The 20,422-nt window shown below is 37.3% G+C and overlaps 1 protein-coding gene across 9 annotated transcripts; it reads right to left on the bottom strand.

The window, feature by feature from the left end:
• Nucleotides 1–212: 212 nt before the first annotated feature.
• Nucleotides 213–17,974, bottom strand: LOC143535124 (MAP3K epsilon protein kinase 1-like). 9 transcript variants are annotated; one of them, XM_077029465.1, is made up of 22 exons: nucleotides 17,860–17,974; nucleotides 16,929–17,063; nucleotides 16,753–16,773; nucleotides 16,569–16,642; nucleotides 16,365–16,455; nucleotides 16,197–16,280; nucleotides 16,009–16,110; nucleotides 15,811–15,942; nucleotides 15,644–15,715; nucleotides 4,634–4,740; nucleotides 4,457–4,547; nucleotides 3,674–4,369; nucleotides 3,552–3,596; nucleotides 3,305–3,484; nucleotides 3,127–3,216; nucleotides 2,949–3,040; nucleotides 2,770–2,853; nucleotides 1,928–2,688; nucleotides 1,466–1,857; nucleotides 1,250–1,384; nucleotides 749–1,155; nucleotides 213–664 (listed from the first exon to the last, which is right to left on the bottom strand). In XM_077029465.1, exons 1-22 carry the CDS (start codon nucleotides 17,890–17,892, stop codon nucleotides 373–375), a joined length of 4,116 nt encoding a protein of 1,371 aa, XP_076885580.1. In that variant the 5' UTR covers nucleotides 17,893–17,974; the 3' UTR covers nucleotides 213–372. The 9 variants fall into 9 exon arrangements, with proteins under 9 accessions (XP_076885580.1, XP_076885578.1, XP_076885576.1 ...); XM_077029463.1 differs by lacking the exons at nucleotides 15,644–15,715; nucleotides 15,811–15,942; nucleotides 16,009–16,110 and adding exons at nucleotides 4,836–4,907; nucleotides 5,004–5,135; nucleotides 5,330–5,431 and having other exon boundaries at nucleotides 214–664; nucleotides 17,860–17,973; XM_077029461.1 differs by lacking the exons at nucleotides 15,644–15,715; nucleotides 15,811–15,942; nucleotides 16,009–16,110; nucleotides 16,197–16,280 and adding exons at nucleotides 4,836–4,907; nucleotides 5,004–5,135; nucleotides 5,330–5,431; nucleotides 5,656–5,739 and having other exon boundaries at nucleotides 214–664; nucleotides 17,860–17,973.
• Between the last annotated feature and the right edge of the window lie 2,448 nt (nucleotides 17,975–20,422).

Here is a 20,422-nt window from a genome sequence, read left to right as displayed (position 1 = left end):
AGCAAAGGAATGGCGGTTATCTTTTTGAAATTATTAGTTAACAGTAATAGAGGCATATGACTTATATCTTTTTGTGTAAAAACTGGTGGTGAAATTTAACAGTAATTCTATAACTAGTTTACTGATATTGTTATACATGGCATGCGCATGATCACATACATCATGCATGGTATAATATAGTTTTTTTAGCAGTCCATTCGGGTGATAACTCATATAAATAAATATCTATATACCATTGTTATTCATGATATAAGAGGATTTTAATGGAACACAAAAATTCACAACAAAAACCAAACCAAAAACAAAATATATTTAACTAATTATATCACACCCAGAAAAATATTTACACGACAAAAGGACGGCTGACCTGGATCATAGAACGGTGTTGATGTGGAGTGCTTTTAGTAGTGAAGTCGCCATCTGTTTGACCAGAACTTGACCACCAGAACTTTGACCGTCTCTGCGCTCTTCAATTAAGTTTTGAAGTTTTTGAGGCAAATTGTTTTCCACAATCAGTTGCTTCGGGCGCGGATGATGTTCATATACAGCCTTTATTAGTTTGAGCAGATTGAGACGAGCTATGGCGTCTTGGTGATCAAGTCTCGATATGAGCAATGGAGTCAACCCGTTAACAGCTAACGTTGTATTAATCCGCGATGATTTCCTGCAAATTATGTTAATGAAAATTATAAAAATTATGAAAACTCCCACATAATGTAAATAATGAGCAAGAAAGAAGAAAACAAACGTGATGATCTTCAAAAACGGTTCTAGAATGTGCAAGAAGAATTGCTCTGGGCAACACTGGAAGAATTTAACCAACTTTTGAACCGCGTCCTTTTTAAGCAAAGCTTGTTCCACTTTCTTGTTGTCACTATCATGTGCTAAACAAACAGCAATTGAATCTAAAGCCGTTACAGACCAAAGTTGGTCTTCAAGTAAACTCAAGTATACATCCATCCCACCATGAGCCCTTAACTGCTCCCTTGAGTTTCGTGACGCATGCGCCATATCACATAATAAAGGCAACGCGTATTGTCTTAGCGGAGAATCCGACATTATAAAACGCATCAAGTGTGGAATGATTCCATTTTCTGCTGCTTGTTCTTGTCTTCTCTTGTTTATCTTGCATAGGTTGAATAGTGCGTTGAGGACCTTCAAAATATAATCATAGGTTATATATTTGCAATATAAGATAATCATATTCTAATAACACCTAATTGTTTTACACTATTACAGTTTTACTAACCTCGTGATGAATTTGAGACACGAGAGGACCGTCTTTGGGCTCAAGATTAGGGATAAGATGCTTGATTGCATCAGCTCTTTGTAGACTTTCCAAGCAGTGTGGATCGGTTGACAAATGATTGATGCATTTTAATAACTGCAATCCAAGATTCCAAGCCACAAGTAAGATAACAATAACAAAAGATATCCAAAAACGAAAGTCAAACAAAGTCAACACCTTTAACAGGATAGCTGGTTCTGTCTTATTGGACATCTGAAAGAGACGGCTAAGCAAACTTTGGCTACACATGTAGGACTTCACGGTTGAATCAGCAGCAGCAAACTCAAGCAAAAGATCCGCCACTTTTTCCAGATACTCACGAGCCACGTCAGCATTCCAAGGGGATACCATGTGGGACAGGAGACCTGATGACGTGGCACTCCCAGGTCTAGCATTAAGAACTCCAGAACCAGAGAGTACACCTGATGCTGTCTGAGATGCACCTCCTGATGTGGAAGCCTTTCCCTCGTTGGATGTCACCACCCCAGTTTTCTTGTTAGCTGCTAATTTATGTGACGTCCTAGTCACCGGCTCAGCATTAGCACTTTCTCTTCCACGACTAGAAGCCTCTGTACAACCACAACAAAAAGTTAAAACATTAAAAAATTTATAACATTCTGTAAAGATAATAATGTTTACCAGCAAATTCAGCCATCAAGAAATCCATCCCATTGGTTTTCTTCTCATTAGAAGTATGCAAAAGAGGAAGTATGGTTTCATGTTTCTCCAAACCCGTAAGGTGTCGAACATACTCGAGCTGACCCGAATAATGTCGTGAAGGCGGTTCTTTATCCAACAAACTTAAGAGCGGTCTCACGTTTTCTTGCTGAGCTGTTGAAGAATACCCGTTTGATACAGCATCCATGGATTTTCTAGGTCTGTCAGTGGACAACCTTCCAAAATTAGAAAGTCGTTTAGGTTCTGTGTCTTGTAAATGATCAGTTTTATTTCTCTCCATTGATGTTGAATCTGGTGATCTTGAGCTTGATTGATGTTTATCTGATTCTAGTGTAAAGAACCTTGACTCAGGTGAGTGAGAAGATGAGAGTCTAGAAGATTCATGTGGCCCATGTGTGAAATGATGGTCTGTAACAGCATGCTTAACTTTTTGGTGATCAGGATGATCTGGACCGTTGATTGAACTCTCACTCTGCATGAAGGTTTGGTGAGTTGGGTCCAGCGTGCCAGATCGGGGCCGCATGGGTAAACCATCCATTGATAAACCACCTGCACCTGATATGGATGCTAGCCTTGTTGCCTCGTTTAAGCTATAGAGGGTATTTATGAGTCTGAGTAATATTCCGTTTTTTGCAGCTATTCGACAAAAATCATTCCTGAGCGTTGATTTTTGAAGCTTAAATACCTGCCACATGCAATCAATAGCTAGGTGGACCATTTGCCTGTAATTCAACAATCTTCATTGCTACATGTAAAAAATAAACTAACTATAAAGTTCATATAAATAACCATAATCATGAAACCTGTATTTTGCATAGTCAGCCTCAAGAAATCCCACAAGAACGGGTATCCCACGGCAAGCAATAAACATTTGCAACGTCAAAGAGCTGTAACAGAAAGTACGGTAAAACACAACACTTTGTGCCCAAAAAAAAAAACTTAAAAATCATACATGTTAGAAAAACATGCGATAGTTTAATACCTTGACTGGCAAAGTTGCTGCAGAAAGTAAGCTGCTTCCATACGAACCTCTCGTGTTTTATCAGGCGCTGCAAAGCCCATGACAAGAGGTACCTATAGAGGTTTCTTGATGATCAGAAGTTCATATCAATTAAAAGATATAGTTAGCCACTATATTATGTATACATTAAATTACTTACAAGGCCAACAAGACAAGCGTTTTCCTGGAAATCAGTGTTATCCTTGATAATTTGATTTAAAACTTGCAGTACGGAGCATATAACTTGCACCTAAAGGACAGGAGTAGATACATTATTATCTTATATCATAATAAAACAAAAAAGAAAATATGTAACAAGCCCTTTTGAATTGGCATACCCGTGTTCTAGGAATCTCAAGCAATTCTAGAAGAGGAAGCAGCCCGTGTTGAGTCATAAACACGTGTTTCTGCTCAGGGCGGTGTTGGAAAAAAACAGTTAACTTGTGACAGGAAGACACAATCACATCGTCTGATTCTTCTGGTCTCAGTTGTGAAACTACTTTGCCAAACTCAACAGCCTACATATTCATCTTTAAAATAAATAACTGTAAACAGTATAATCTTATTAAACAGATTAGATGGTACCTGAAGGTGGAAAAGATTGTCTGCAGGTAGTTTATCATCAAAGCCCTAAAAAAATAAAAAGTCAAAGTCAAAAGGAATGCAATGAAGAAGTCAACAACATAAACATGTTATATAAAACTTACCAGACCATCAATACCAATTACATCCTCCTTTAAAACACCCATCATTAGATGAAGTATATCTCCACCATTAGACTGACCAGGCTCATTCTCCATTTGTTTTTGAGCAATTGTAGCTCTTAATTGTGTTGCCAGGTCAGATTTTCCACTATCTGTAACAATTGTTTTACCTTGATTCACATGTGATGATGAAGCAGCTGTTGAAGCTTCAGCTGATCGATTGTCCAGATGTTTGTTATCTATTGGCTGAAACAAATCTTCCAATGACGCATCGCCAGGTGTATCACTGAATTTACTCAGCTCATTTTCTCCAACTATTCTTCCTGCCTGCGCACCCTTTGGAGAATTGTAGTTATGCGCTTTGCGCCCAGAGTCATGTGAACTGCTAGCAGTAATAACAGTACTTCCATTTTCTTTGACTTTGTTATCTACTGTGGCTTTTGACTTTGACTCTGGAGATCCAGATTCAACATTTGTTGTCAATACCTCAGCGGTATTCAATTCTAATGGTGCATGGACTTGTGTTTGATTAGCTGACTCATTGTTAGCAGATGAAGATTCTATCTTTTCATGAATAGCTAAAGTCACAACTTGCTCTGCTGAAACGGAAGCATCGTCTTCAGATGCATCTTTGTTTTCCTCAGCATTCTGGTTACTCAAAACATTTTCCTCAACTGACACCAACTCTATTTTATTTTCCTGAAATTAGAACGGTTAATTAGTGAAAAAAATACCGATAACTAAGCCGCCAGCAGTATTTATCAGTTTCAATTACAAGAACAATACTTTGACTTTCTCTCCAGATAGGTTCTCAACAGTGCTTAGGTCATCCGCATTTGAAGTTTTGACACTCACTGAATCATCATCATCTATGTTTCTAAAAAAACATCATTTCATGATTTAATAACTAATCCATGCAATCATATAACTTTTTGGTTCAGTTAAATGTCAGCATGTAACTACCTAAGTGTACTACTATGCCGGAGTGAAGACTGCAATACAACACGCCTAGAATTTTGTATCCAAGGGTGAGAAAGCAATGTCTTTGCATCGGGTCTCAGTCTAGCATCCTGAAATATGAAGTTACATGTTAAACTAAACATATATAACTGCGATCATTAAATTAATTTACAAGCTAAAGCAAATCACAGATATTACATCTTACCTTTTTAAAGCACTGGCGGAGAAAAGCAGTTATGCCAGGTGACAAGCTATCTGGTATTGGAGGATTCTCATCCTGAAGACAAAATTGAACACGTTCAGTACCTGGGGTCATTATGGTAATTTGACCACCGACAAAACTAAATGATATATTATATATAAAAAATCACACCTGAACGATCCTAAAGAGGGCAGGCATGGGTTGAAGATCATAATAAGGAGGTACACAGGTAAGTAGCTCAATCACAGTACAACCAACACTCCATATATCAGATGCAGCACAAACTCCTGACATTTCAATAACCTAAAAAAATAGAAGTTAAAAGAGACATAATAGTAATCATTGCAATAAGATCTCGATATCCCGTCACACAAAAGTAGAAGAAGATAATAACAATAATAATAAATGTAGATACTTATACTGATACCATTGAGTGAAATCCCAAACACTATTTAGAAAGTAAGTATTTAATGAAAAAATAAGAATATAAACAATACCTCAGGAGCCATCCAGTAAGGTGTGCCGACAACTGAATGTGTATTAACATCAGCCTCGGTTAGCTTTGTGGCAACCCCAAAATCTGCCAATTTAACAAGACCCTGAAAAGAGTATTTGACAGATGTGACAAGGTAAGATTAATTTAGAGCTAAAAGAATAAAGAAAATGTAATCCAGTTGGTGATATAAGCGGAAATATGTGTGGCGCCCACGTCAGCATGTAACCAGTTTCAAGGGCAACATACACACTTTCGGTAAATTTCAACCAGTTCAAGAAGTTAATTCTAGGATAGGAACTAGCTGCTTCTAAGGAAACATTTGCTTACTTCTTTAGTGGTCAGGATATTAGCACCCTTAATATCGCGATGAATGACCCCTTGTTCATGTAAATAAACCAAGCCTTCCAAAACCTGCCAGAAATATAAAGTTGTAAATACCTATCTTAGATCTAATAGAGAAATTGAAGACCAGTAACAAACCTGAGCTATATAAACAGCCACCAGTGATTCAGGAAATGGCCCGAATTTATTTGGCTTAATAATGTTTGCGAGTGAGCCATTCTCCACATACCTAAGTATAACAAGAGCACCAACAGGTAAGCAATGCATACAAAACCGGCAACTGATAATCATATCAAAATTTTAGAAAGAGATCACAATTACTCAAGAATTATATGAAGATGTGTCTTTGTCTTTAAAGATCCAAGATATTTCACTATATTCTTGTGGTTTAAATTCTGCAACAAAAGAAATGCATCATATAACATGACCATAAAATCAGCTTGTCTAAATCTGGAAGTATCGCCATCGGATAATTTAAAGAGCCATAAACTATCATAAAACAGAAACAACATCCAAATTTATTTAAATACTCATAAACTCTTTGTAAAATAACTAACAAGAAATCAAAACAAATTGAATACCTTAAGCAAGTCAATCTCTTGCTGAGAAATCGCCACGTTTGATTGATTCACGATTTGTCAATACAGAAAGCAAAAGAAAAGTGTTAATATAATATAAAGTAGTTGCGTATCAGCATGATAACTAAACAACATGACCATACCATAATGATATTAAGATCCTCCTGTGCAATATTCTCCAAAGAAACTTGTTTTATCGCAACAAAATCTCCATTCTCCAAGTCCAGACCCTTGTATACTCGACCATATGCTCCTTTCCCAATCTCGTCTCCAAGCATCTACCAAAATCCAAAAAAATAACGCAAAAATTAAATATGCAGGCGTCACATGCCAAAAGCAGACCAGTTATAATTAAATAAATACTCCACTGTGCATATATACAAAACAAAACCCGCCCCGTTGCACCAAGGACATAAACGGTCTTGGTACACAATATTCCCATGCACGTAAAAAGATTGTTTCTAGATTCTACTATCCGAAACCGTGACCTTCCAACCATACTATATTCGCTATATATAGGAAAATGTTTACTTTATGGCAATTAAGTTAAACAGATACCGAAATAATAACAGTATCTGCAAGTCATAAAGAATCACTCACTGAGTTGCGTCACTTCTTTTGTGAAATTGAAACCCTTGCATTCTAGCCCTAATGCTACCAAAATTCAATAACATTCACCAACACGCTCATTATCCAAATAGAGATCATTGTACCTACAAAACCTACCGATGCAATCTCACGCGACAGCCAGTTAAGTACTAACTATACAAACTAGTTTCACAATCTATACTTTTAAGCTCCTGAACCAAATCTACAGTTATGCTACTGCTTTCCAAACACATACTACAAAATTACACACCTCACAGCCTCAGATTACTAAAATGACCACAAAACCTACCTAAAACACACACACTTATCCTCAAAACTTCAAATCCTGCACCAAACTTAACTCAACCAGTACATAATTAAGCATAAAACTCAAGATTAGGGCTCCAAATTGTAGCACTACAAAATATCAAACATACGATTTGAAGCTGTATAATACACACTACATAATCATACAACTCACAGCCTCAAATTACTAAATCAATCACAAAACCTACCTCAATTTCAAATCCTACTCCAAACATAACTCAAACAGTACACAATTCAGCATCAAACTCAAAATTAGGGCTCCAATTAGTAGTACTACAAAATATACAACACAGGCACACTACATAATCATACAAATCACAGCCTCAAATTACTAAAATGATCACAAAACCTATCTCAATTCCAAATCCTACACCAAACTTAATTCAAAACAGTACACAATTCAGCATCAAACTCAAAATTAGGTCTCCAAATTGTATCACTACAACATTCACAACATACGATTTGAAGCTGTATAATACACACTACATAATCATACAACTCACAGTCTCAGATTACTAAAACGATGAAAAAACCAATCTCAATTCCAAATCCAACACCAAACATAACTCAAAACAGTACACAATTCAGCATCAAACTCAAAATTAGAGCTCCAAATTGTATCACTACAACATTCGCAACATACGATTTGAAGCTGTATAATACACACTACATAATCATACAACTCACAGCTTCAAATTACTAAAACAATCACAAATCCTACCTCAATTTCAAATCCTACACCAAACATAACTCAAAACAGTACACAATACAGCACCAAACTCAAAATTAGGGTTCCAAATTGTATCACTACAACATTCGCAACATACGATTTGAAGCTGTATAATATGCACTGCATAATCATACAACTCACAGCCTCAAATTAATAAACGATCACAAAACCAATCTCAATTTCAAATCCTACACCAAACTTAACTCCAAAACAGTACATAATTCAACATCAAACTCAAAATTAGGGCTCCAAATCTCCAATTAGTACTACTACAAAATATGCACTACATAATCATACAACTCACAGCCTCAGATTACTAAAACGATCACAAAACCTATCTCAAATTCAAATCTACACCAAACTTAACTCAAAACAGTGCACAATTAATCATCAAACTCAAAATTAGGGCTCCAAATCGTACAATTACAACATACACAACATCAATTGAGCAAAATGAAGCAAAATTGAACAAAATTGGGAGAAAACAGTGAACATATCTTACGTATTTGTTATCTAGGGTTTTGGACTTGTGAAAGGCGGTGGTGGTCGGTGGACGAGACATGTTGATTTCAGTGAGTGTTTATAGTAACCCTAGGGTGATAGTGATAATTGTGTCATTTGAGAGTGAGGTTGAGATTAGGTGGTTAAAGGAGTGATCGGAGAGGACAACGGAAAGTGATCGGCGGAGGAAATGGAATCTCCGGCGAGTAATTATAATTAGGGAGGATGTGCAGAAGAAGAATAGTGTTGGTGTTAGGTTGATGATGATGTTGATCTAATTCTTAGTTGGCATAATGGATGTTGAAGTTGAAAGCATGTAATTAATGTGTTCTTTTAGTTAGTTGATTGGGATATTAGATGGATAGAGCTAGTTATGTGTTGTAAATTGTAAATGTTTAATATTAAAATAGTAGAAATATTGGATTTTAAGAAGGTGTGTAATGGGCGTTTTAATTTTGTTATTTATAACAGTTCTGGTCTAATGTATCGTTAACTTCGTTTAATTTTTTTATTAATACGAATTGGAAGAGCAAGAACAAGTCTCTCCTTATTTTGGGGGAGCAAAGCAACCAAGGTCCTAGTACTATCCAGGTGCGAAGAAGCCCGAAAGTAACTGCAACGAGCAGAAATCTCACTCACTGGCCTAAACGACGAGCAAACACTCGAGACTTGGGAAGGCAACCCGATTTGGAGTAAGAGGATCCATAGTTCCTGCAACATCCCGGACCCCAGTCGAAGACCCCACTGTGTTATGCGCCAATAAGACCACCAAAAGCCTTTGTGGCACACAATCCTAGTTCACTCGCTGAGTCTTATTGCGAGGTGGAGGAATGGTCAAACCCAAATATTCCTTGGTGAATCAGTGTGATTTATATAATTCTATATTTTTTTAAACTAATCTTTTATATAAATAATATTTTATGATCCTTGAAGTTTTGTTACACTCCTTTAAAAAAGTTATTGTTATTTCGAATAAACGGTTACTTATTGTAGATAGTCATTGTCAATCAACCGCCATCAAGTATCAACAAACATGTATCTAAGCACGCGTTACCTAAAAAACCAATGGATAACCGTACATTGGGCATAAATATTGTGTTTATCACCCTAAAGAGTAAAAATTACCGATGAAGGCTACAAATTAATATCAAATGTTCTTGATTTTATATAATGAATAACCTCATCGAATAACGATGAGTTGAGTGAAAAATGAGTCAAGTGCGTAACGCCTTGTATATGTTTATAAAGCTTCCAGGTTTCTGCTAATTTGGCAAGCAAATGCTTTATCGATCAATCGTTGGTAGGTTGCACCGGTGTTTCGTAGGCCAAAAGGCATCTTCTGATAACAAAAAATACCCTTGTCTGTGTGGAAGGCGGTTTTTTCTTCATCTTCCTCTTTCATGAGAATTTGATGGTAACCCTTGTATGCATTGAGAAAACACTTAAAGGGATGGTCGGTTAAAGAGTCAACCTTGAGGTCCATCTCGGGTAAGGGATAGCAATCCTTTCGACATGCTTTGTTTAAGTTTTTGAAGTCGATGCACATCCTCCAAGACTTGTCAGGCTTTCGAACCATGACTGGATTAGCCACCCAAGATTGATACTTGACCTCACGTAGGATCCCTGCTTATACAAGCTTTTTAACCTCTTGACATGCTGCCAAGCTTCTTTCAGGAGCTAGGCTCCGTTTCTTTTGGACAACAGGCTTAACATCGGGAGATATTTTCAGCTCATGTTCTGCAATGCTTCGAGGGATGCCTGTCATGTCTTCCGGGCATCAAGCAAAGACATCGCTGTAGATTATCAACAGCTTTTCAAGGTGTGAAAGTGTTTCTTTGGAAATGCTTGTGTTTACATGTACCTTTTGTTCATGGTACTTGGGGTTTATGATTAAGCCTTGCTCTTCGTCTTTGCTTTTTGAGCTTTCCCCTTCAACCGTGTGAACCTCTTGGGTAGGTTGAAGGGTTGCAATTCCCCTGTCGGTGGGAAACTTCACAGCACCTTGACTAACCGAGACAGCCATGTTGAACACACATTGCCCTGGCCTTCCTATGATCACATCATAGTTGGAAGGTGTGTTGATAACCACAAAAGTGAGTGGTTTTGTTTTCTTCATCTTTCCTTCACTAAAACAGACATCAAGGGTTAGTTGGCCTAAAGGCTTTAAGGGTACGTCGGTGATACCTTTAATAGATGACTCGGAGGGTTGAAGCCTTGAACGCTCTTCCTTGCTCAGCCGGTTGAAGAATCTTCCATACATGATCTCTGTGGCCGCCCCTGTGTCAATGTAGACTTTGTTTGTTCTGAGTGTTCCCACATTCGCTTCCACCGTTAGAGGGTTTGAGAGTAAGTAACCTTGAGGCGATGGGAAGCAGATGCATTGAAGCTCCCAAGCCTCCAATCGTTGTCGTTTGTGGGGAACACCTTGGTCTATATTCACCATATTCACTTCTTTGTTTTTTCTATCAGCCATCTTGTCTTTGACCCCTTTAACCAAATGAGCCAATTCTCCAGACTTGACAGCTTCTTCAATTCTTCTCTTGAGTTGAAAGCAATCGTTTGTGTGGTGACCTTTTTCTTCATGGAACTCACAAAACTGGGTGGAGCTTTCATTCTTTTTGCTTTTGGGCAATGGTCGAGGAGGTCGGAAGTTATGTTTCACTTCTTCGGTGGCAAGGATCTCCTGATGGGTTTTGGTTAAGGCTTTGAAGTTCACAGTCTTTTCCCTGCTTGGAGGGTTCCGACCTTCAGGCCTTCGTTGATCTGAGCTCCTTGGATACTTATCATAGGGATTGTAGTTCCCTTTCTTTCGGTTGGGGTTGTTGCCTCGTCAACTAGGAGCTCTTTTTCGTTGCTCTTTGAAATCAACGGCCTCTTAGCCTCGGATATGAGCTTCAGCTCGTTCGAGAGCTTCTTCAAGGGTTTTAGGCAGACACTTGTTAAAGTCCTTTGTGAGGTGTTTGGAGGTGATGGCGTTCATGAAGCCTGTCACCCTCATTTTTTCGTCAGCCCCCACATATTGCAACCCTTCGTTTTTGTACCTTTCGATGAAGTCTCGAAGGCTCTCATCATCTTTTTGTTTTATCTGAAAAATGACCGTGGCATCCTTGACGTACCTTCTTTGTTGTGAGAAGTTGGCCAGGAATCCCTTGCTCAGATCGTCGAAGCTTCGAACGCTTTGAGCAGGAAGGTCATTGAACCATATCCTGGCTTATCCGACTAATGTTTGCATGAACATCAAACAACATTCAGCGTGGAACCATTTTTTGATTCTGGCCGCCCCAATGAAGACCTGGAGGTGATCTTCGGGATCTTCAGTCCCATCATATGTTTTTATATGGGGTGGCATCTTGATTTTTGTTTGAAAGTCATAATCGGCGATTTGTTGGGAGAAACAAGATAGGTTACCGGGCTTGTAAGGTTTTGCCAGATCTTCGTCTAGCCTTACAGCAGGATTACGACTTGTGGTTCCTTGGTGAGTACCCAGCGCTTGGTTGATGAGCTTGGTCCAAGGAAAGTGTGCCATCATCTGAGGCATGAGGTTAAAGCCTTGAAGGCTTTCAAGAGTTGATGCTGTTTGATTTGTTCCCATGGGAGTGCTCATCGCAGCACTTCGAGCCAAGGGCAAGACCGACATGGCCTGCTCCCATGTAGTGGCTGTAGGAGGAGCACTTGAAGCCGGTGACTGCCATATTTGGTCGAGAGTGGTCTCGTGCCCAAGGGGTTGTGAAGTGAACAAAGGGAAAGCCGTTGGGCTTGGTCTCCCATATGTGTAAGGAGACGGGTTAAAAGGTTGGCGGGTTACACTTAGACCAGCTTCTAAATAGGAAGCAGCAGGTCGTGAGCTGGTTAGAGGGGAAGGTGGACGCCCAAGCGACAACGAGGGTTCCGATTCGTCATACTGCCTTATTCTTATCCCCTTTTCTCTTTCTTGGCTCACGTGTTGGTTAAGAAGGTGTCTTAGTTGCAAGAAATGCCGAGACACTCCTTCCATCGTTAATTCTACACGTTCCGGGGTGTTCGTGACTCCTGCATGAGGAGAGGAAACTCCGGATCGTGAATGGGTTAGAGTTCGAAAATGTGAAAACTCGAGGAACAAAGGTTCCGTCGAAGTTCCTCCCGGGGTGGAAAAAAGCGAGGTCGTCGCCGGAGTTTCTTGGCCGGCACTTGGTGTCGGTGTTCTTGTCACTTGGTTGACTTCACCGGGAGATCCACCTTCTGACATGGTGATGGAGCTACACTACTGGTCTTTAAGATAAAGTAAGCGGCGTAGCCTCACGGTGGGCGCCAACTTGTTGCTACAACAAAGATAAGACCAATGATAGTGAATGGACTGGTTAGGCTAACAGGCTTCAAGGGTTCAAGTTAACCTAACGCAGGTCGTGGTGTCCCTCTACGTTTGCAAAACGTAGAAGGAGGTTCACTAGTTTGTTGTTAGTTGTTATAGTTCACCGAAGATCCAAGGCCGAGATATTTGGAATCGGTTTTTGGATGATGTTCTTGGTGAAGCTATGAAGTTATTGAAGTAAGAAAGAAATAAGCAAAGAGCATATTTCTCAAGGAATATGAGAAGATCAGGGAGATGATGTTATCTGCCCAGGTCTTGTTGTTTTTATGTTTATGACTAAGTCATTCTTATATAGGAGAAGAGACCAAGCCTTTTGTCCAGTGTTCAAACTAAGTTACCTCCAGTTTGCATAGAGATTTGACCTTTATGGACATGAAGCTTTGGACCGTTGGTCCGTGATTAAAATAATAATACTTTGTCTGAGCATGTCCCTTGCTCAGAGGGAACAGTGATGTGAATAGTGAGTTGACATCGTATTGTAGCACGTGGGTACTTGTTTACATAAGTTTGGGCGGGAAACGAAGCTTTTAACCTTTTAACCTTTTTAGCGTTAATGTGTAGAAGCCATTTTACTAATTCCTTGGGCTGCCCCCGTCATCAAATAACCTCATCGAATAACGATGAGTTGAATGAAAAACGAGTCAAGTGCGTAACGCCTTGTATGTTTATAAAGATATTTGTTACTTTTGCAATAGAATATTTTGAATGCAACATTTTAGGTTTGAATATTTAAGGAACTTGCATGTAAGAGTTGGATGAATGCTTATATGAGGGCCAACTGAGACACTGGGTCCGTTATAATGTTTGACCAATTTAGATATGCTAGATCATTTATAATTCTTAATACATATACTAAAAAGTGAAGAGGTAATGAGTTATGACTTATACCCATGACCTAATGGTCTAGTGGTATGGTGTCCACCTTTTAAAGTGGAGGTGGTGGGTTCAAATCCTTGCAAGTGCAAGGTTAGAGGGATTTTAGGTGAAAAAATTTGTTGTTTCAAAAAAAAAAAAAAAAAAAAAAATGAGTTATGACTTATGAGGGACACCCGTTAAAAAAAAGGAAAAACGAGTAGTGAGGGACAACACTCGATTTAATGAAGCTTTTAATAAAGCATTTCATGGCTATCGCTATCCTATAGTGTTATGATTTTTAAATAATATATCCCATTTGTTGGCTTATTTTTTTATTTTCATGATTGGGATAAAAACATATGAAAAGTTTTTTAGGAAAGAATGAAGAAAAGGAAAGCAAAGGAAAAGGAAAACAAAGGAAAAGGAAAAACAAGAAATTTATTATTATTAAGCTTAAATTTGATGTTAGATGTGTTAGTATATTCTCTTAAACTACGTGTTGTGACTTCACTCCCTTAGCCACGTTGGTTGTTAACAAAGCACAACACGGACCCATGGGGGTTAAAGAGGGGTATTAAGTTTAACCGTGGGAGAGCCAATCCCATCGTGGACGGGTGCAGGGCTGGTTTTGAATCTGTGTAGGCTAAGCAGTTGTACAAGACCCATGACTTGAAAGGGTCCCAAAGTTTTTTAAGCAAAAACTAAGCATCAACTCATGAAGAGTTTACTGGCCCAAATATGAAGTAGTGAAATGACCCAAATAATAGTAAACAAATAAGCAATTATTTAAAAAATATAATTTTGCTACAATAGTATTATTTTTGTTTGTCTTTATTACATTTATTGAGTTATCGCTTACTATGATTTTGTTATATATGTATTTACGTTAATTTTTTGGGCCCATTTTTATAACTCGTGCAAGGCCCCTGAAAACGGCCATCGAGCTCTCGGGGACGGCCCTGGGTGGAAGGGGGGTTGTAAAGGGGTAATGTTGTTAGGTTCACTCCAATCAACCAATCACATTTTTTTAATTTAATTATTAGTTAAACAAAAACATGATACGAGATAGGTTAGTCAAAACTTATTGTATATGTGGTAGTGATGTGGAATGATATCATGCAACTTTTAGTTAAACCCCAAGTCCAAAACACATAGCATTGTCAATAAATTGTAGGGGGAGGGGGCACCTTATATGAATGAACAAGTGGGTAGTTAATTAATCAGAGCAACTTTAAACATGTTTAAAATGAAAAATAATAATATTTTATTTGATCTAGAAAGTAGAAACTACGTATATTTAGTCATGATTGCCACGAGTTCTAGTACTCGCTTGGAATACTCGAGGAGGTAGGTAAGTTTGTAGAGGGGGGGGGGGGGGGTGCTCGTTTACTCACAGGGGTTGCGAGTAGTGTTCCGTCTATCCTAAGCAGTAGTAAATTTCCTTGCTCTTGAGTTTTAAAGTTAGGGGCTGAAAATGAAGTTTTTGGCTATATTATTAAAAAAATAATGAATTTAGCATCTTAATAATGTAGTGCAAAATAACATGCAACTATAGCGTGTGTAAATTTGAAGATGATTAGGGATATGAAAATGCTTGTTTGTTTTATTAATAACGTGGCAAGCATGTTAAAAATACGATTGTATAGTTAAATAGCATAAATACGTTATGTTTATCAAATGAATTTAATGCATTCGCTTAGTTTTAGTGCTTTTAAAGTACGCATGTGTTAAGTGTGATATGATACAAATCACGTTACAAGCATAAAAAATTACTTTAGCATACATATAATAAAATATCACATTACAAGCATACAACACACCAATTTTAAGGACTAAGCACAATCATAGTAAATACATATATTCATTTAGCTTTCAACACGCCTAGAATTTTGTATCCAAGGGTGAGAAAGCAGCGACTTTGCATCAGGTCTCAGTCTAGCATCCTGAAATACGAATTTAAATGCTTGATAAATCATATATAACCAAGGTCATTATAGTAATTACCAATTAGCAAGCTTAGAGCAAATCAAATATGTTACACCTTACCTTTTTAAAACATTGGCGGATAAAATCAGTTATTTCAGGTGACAAATTTTCCGGAATTGGGGGATTCTCATCCTAAAGAAAACAAATTAGCAAATTCAGTAACTTGAAACTCACGGGTCTCACCGATTCCCTACTAATCATGTGATGCCAATAAAATATAAAAATACCTGAACGATCTTAAAGAGAGCAGGCATGGGTTGAAGATCAGAATATGGTGGTGCACCGGTAAGTAGCTCAACCACGGTACAACCAACACTCCATATATCAGATGCCAGGCAAACTCCAGACATTTCAATCACCTAAAGGAATAAAAGTTAAAAAACAATATATAGGTAAATTTTACTATATAAGTTTTTTAAAGGTACCTCAGGAGCCATCCAGTAAGGTGTACCAACAACCGTATGTTGATTAACATCAGCCTTGGTTAGCTTCGTGACAATCCCAAAATCTGCCAATTTTACAACGCCCTGAAAATGATATTAGACATATGTAACACGACAAGCAAAATAAAAATGTAATCCGACTGGTGATATAAAAGGAAACATTTATTTACCTCTTTAGTAGTCAGAATATTAGCACCCTTAATATTGTGATGAATGACCGCTTGTTCATGTAAATAAACCAAGCCTTCCAAGACCTGCCAGAAGTATAAAGTTGTAACTTATAACTTGTAAATACCAGATTTAAGACATAATAGAAGAATCGAAGACCGATAACAAACCTGAGCTATATACACAGCGGCCAATGATTCAGGAAACGGCCCAAAATTTTCGGGCTCAATGATGGTTGCAAGTGAGCCATTCTCCACATACCTGAGGTTAATAAGATCACCACCAAATAAACAATGCTTTTTAAGTTTTAACATCCAAAACTGACACAATCGATAGTTATTTTGAAAAAGCGAAAGAAGATATCATATACTTACTCTCGAATTATATAAAGATGTGTCTCTGTTGTCACGGATCCAATATATTTCGCTATATTATTGTGGTTCAAATTCTGCATCGCAAGAATTGTGTCATATAACATGACTATAGAACCCACATGTCTAAAGACATTATCCAAGTGATTAAAATAAATACAACAAAATTCAAAATCAAGACAATTACCTTAAGCAAGTCAATCTCTTGCTGAGAAGTTACCACGTTTAATTGATTCGTGATTCACCCATCGAAAACCAAAAACAAAGGTGTTAGTTAAAGTAGGACCGTTTTATGATAATGCCGTTATTAATGATGAAGTACATCACATAACATGTTTAGAACAATAAACTCACTAAATATACCATGATGTTATTAAGATCTTCCTGTGCAATATTCTCCAAAGACACTTGCTTTATCGCAACAAAATTTCTAGTCTCCAAGTCCAAACCCTTGTATACCGGACCGTTCGATCCTCCCCCAATCACATCTCCAAGCGTCTTCCAAAGTCCAAAAAAGAATTAGCACACACAATAACACAAATTCGTATACCGATTTTAGCATGCCAAAATTAGACCGTTCATAATTAAATAAAAGAGTAACAATGCAATATATTATAAAAACCAAACTATTTATAGCCACAATTTGCCAATTGATGACTGATGAGAAGCTTGATAGGGGTAAATATGGTCGAAAAGGCTCAAACTTAAAAATTACATAACTTGGATTACGAGTGATATTACATGGCCCACTGTTCAACGAAAAGATCTCTACGAGCCAGAAGTTGTGGCTTAGGCGGTTTGGCCCACCTGGCAAGCTCAAATCCATCATTTAAGTCTCCGATTTTTATATATTGGATCCCAGTGTTTTGGAACAAAGAGAGTCGTCGCCGTCATCGTACTCAATAAATCCCACCAATAGCAAGGCTATGGAAAGATCTAAGGAGTGTAAAATGTAGGCAACCTTACATCTACCCCGTAAAAATAGAGAGACTGCTTCCGGTGAGACCCCCGGCTGGATAGTAGTTTTGCATCAAGCTTTGGACATAAGACACATAACATTCAACCATTAGAACCCGACCAATTGATGCATGTACTTGTAGCTATTAATGCCGCCACATGATCGCTACTTTTAACGTTATTTTCACGAAATTAGTAAAATAATGTCAAAATTAGTGCAATTTCACTAAATTAGTAAAACAACGTTAATAAAATAACGTCGAAATTAGTGCAAATGGAACAAAGAGAGTACACATGCATGCAAATTAAAGCGTGTGATATAATGAACATGTCTTACATATTTGTTGCCTATGGTAGTTTGATGAGCCATCTTGTGTCGCGTGGTGTCTTGAAATTTCTTTAAGTGAGGAGGATTTTAAGTAACTCTAGAGGAGGACTTATAAAGAAGATGGGGGACAAGACAAGATGATGGCCCATATCATATGAACATTATCGGCAGCAAAAGCTACAGTTCCGACAAAGTAAAAAAGACTAGGAACAACAAAACACAGTTGGTGTTTGGCTGGCAAAGACTTGGAAGTGCGATCAGTCATCAAATGTGACTTAAAAGCTTAATTATTAATAGGATAAAACTTAAGTGTGAAAAGTAAAAACTAAAGCGAAAATGAGGGACCGGTATTTTCATTTTACAGGTGTCATTTTGATAAATACAACACAAACAATTAGAATGTGCATATAAGCATATTAGACCATGAGGCGGGCATATATGTGAGCTGGAGGGTGTTATAGTCAATGAAGGGTCTAGAATGTTTTTCTGGTAGGTTCATTTTTTTTCGGTGGTCACTAGTTAGATTTCTCATGACTAAACGTCAGAAAATTCCAGTTAGGTGGGTATTCATATTCAAACGTTTGAAAATTCCAGTTAGGTGGGTATTCATATTCAATAAAGATTTTTAATTACAAAAGGTCATATATCAATTTTTTTTTAAAAAAATCCAACAATCATAAATGAAACCGGAGTTGGAATGATTTTCAATAGGATGCTTGGTTGAGTAGAGTTTGGTTTCTTGTATAGAACTTGTTACAAATATAAACATTGGACTCGATTGACTATAAGAAACCACGAATTATTTAGAACATGTGTATAGACTGTAATTATTTACAAGGAGTCGTATACAGTTAATCACTTATAAGTTATAACAAAGTTTTCTAACCGAACAAATGGAGACAAGTTGTTTACCTCTGAAATAAGGTTCTATATGTTTGATTAGACACATTCCATCTTGTACACTAGGATCACATACATAGTTTTTTTAAAATCGTTTGGTTAAATCTTGTATGAAGATAAGATACACAATATGACACGTAGTTTATTCATTATGAAATCACTAGATTTCGGTGGTGTCATGATGGAGTTTGCTAATTTTACACTTTTGGGGCATTCAAATTTTGGTAGGTTTAATATATGAGACTCACTAAAAAAGAGAAAGAGTAGAACCCAAGATGAGGCAAGATCTTTCACTAAAGTGAATAAGGCATTTCCTGTTGACTTTAGATTTGACATAATTAAAGAGTCATTTGAGTTATTCTTATTCATTCAAAATTTTATATTTCATCTCTACTACATTTTATGAAACCATTGGGTTCACGTGAAGCCGATCCACATAAGGCAGGTCCGCCCATGGTGAGTGTGGCAACAAGTTTGAGGGCATGACTTTTTTTTTCACTAGTCAATAATATGGTGACAACAATACAACATCCACCCACACTTACGCCACACTCATGTATTTTAAGGGAATACATCTCTTGCACACGTAGCGTCTACATGGTGCTATTCATACTCACACTCACCCTAGGTTCGCCACATTGCCTTAGGATTTTTTTTTCATATGAGACTTTCAGCTTTCTTATTTATCATGGGTAAAACCTTGTATTTTTAACACATATGGGGTCATCACCAAAACATAAGGTGATCAATAAGGTTTTAACTTCCATGTAGGTGTGCCATACAAATTGTTAACCAAGTCATTACACGGTTGGAGTGATCGCCAAATGGTTCGAAAATCTTGTTGTTTTTAGCCCCATCTCACTCATTGGCATATGCATTGTACGAAATTTTGAAAAAATTCGCCAAATCATTTGACGACCAATGAATAACTTGCCAAAACAGACTTATATGCATGCTTTCCACTTGATATGACAAATTAGTGACGAGGCATATACATATTGATTTGAGAATATTGTTAAACCTAGTTGAGTCGGATCATAAACACCCTTAACCACGACTGTTTTTGTGAAACAAATTTTCTTTTCTTTTCTTATATTTTTACTCTCTTCTTACTTGATTTGGTTGTCTATTACCCTTACCAAGTTTACCTCGTAAGGGTGGGAATGTCATCTTTATAGTATATCTATTGTTAATGGTTCTTTTAGTACATCTCTTTCTTCCTATTCTAACCCAAATTGTGGAAATGCCCATCTTGTCATTCCTCAATCCTTAAAATAAATAAAAAGAACTATTAAACATTTTATAAAATCTAAATTGCCTTAGTTAAAAAAAAAGCTATAAAATTAGAAATGTTATGCATTAGTTGAAAAAATTTACAAAAATAGTGATGCTGTTTTCCTAGATACCTTAATTAGCGAAAGTAAGTATAAAGTGTTGAACCATGGTTAATTAGCTAGTGTTAAGCTTCATATTAATTAGTGGCATAGTATAAGTAAACTCTTGATTGGATCGTTAAGGTGATGAGATTACACAAGTAAAGAAAGTCTTCGACTAAAATTCAAATTAACAATTTATAAGATGCTAACAATTATGCTCCTTAATTGGCGTACTCTACCCTAAGATCAATGTAGGCACCGCTAACTTCACCAGTATATCTTCAATTCGTTTCTTG

The sequence above is a fragment of the Bidens hawaiensis genome, unplaced genomic scaffold (assembly GCF_021521415.1).
Source record: "Bidens hawaiensis isolate Kalapana, Puna unplaced genomic scaffold, B.hawaiensis_p1.1 tig00010387_1, whole genome shotgun sequence".
NCBI lineage: Eukaryota > Viridiplantae > Streptophyta > Magnoliopsida > Asterales > Asteraceae > Bidens > Bidens hawaiensis.
Note: the sequence above shows the minus strand (reverse complement) of the source record. Positions and strands in the feature narration are given on the sequence as shown.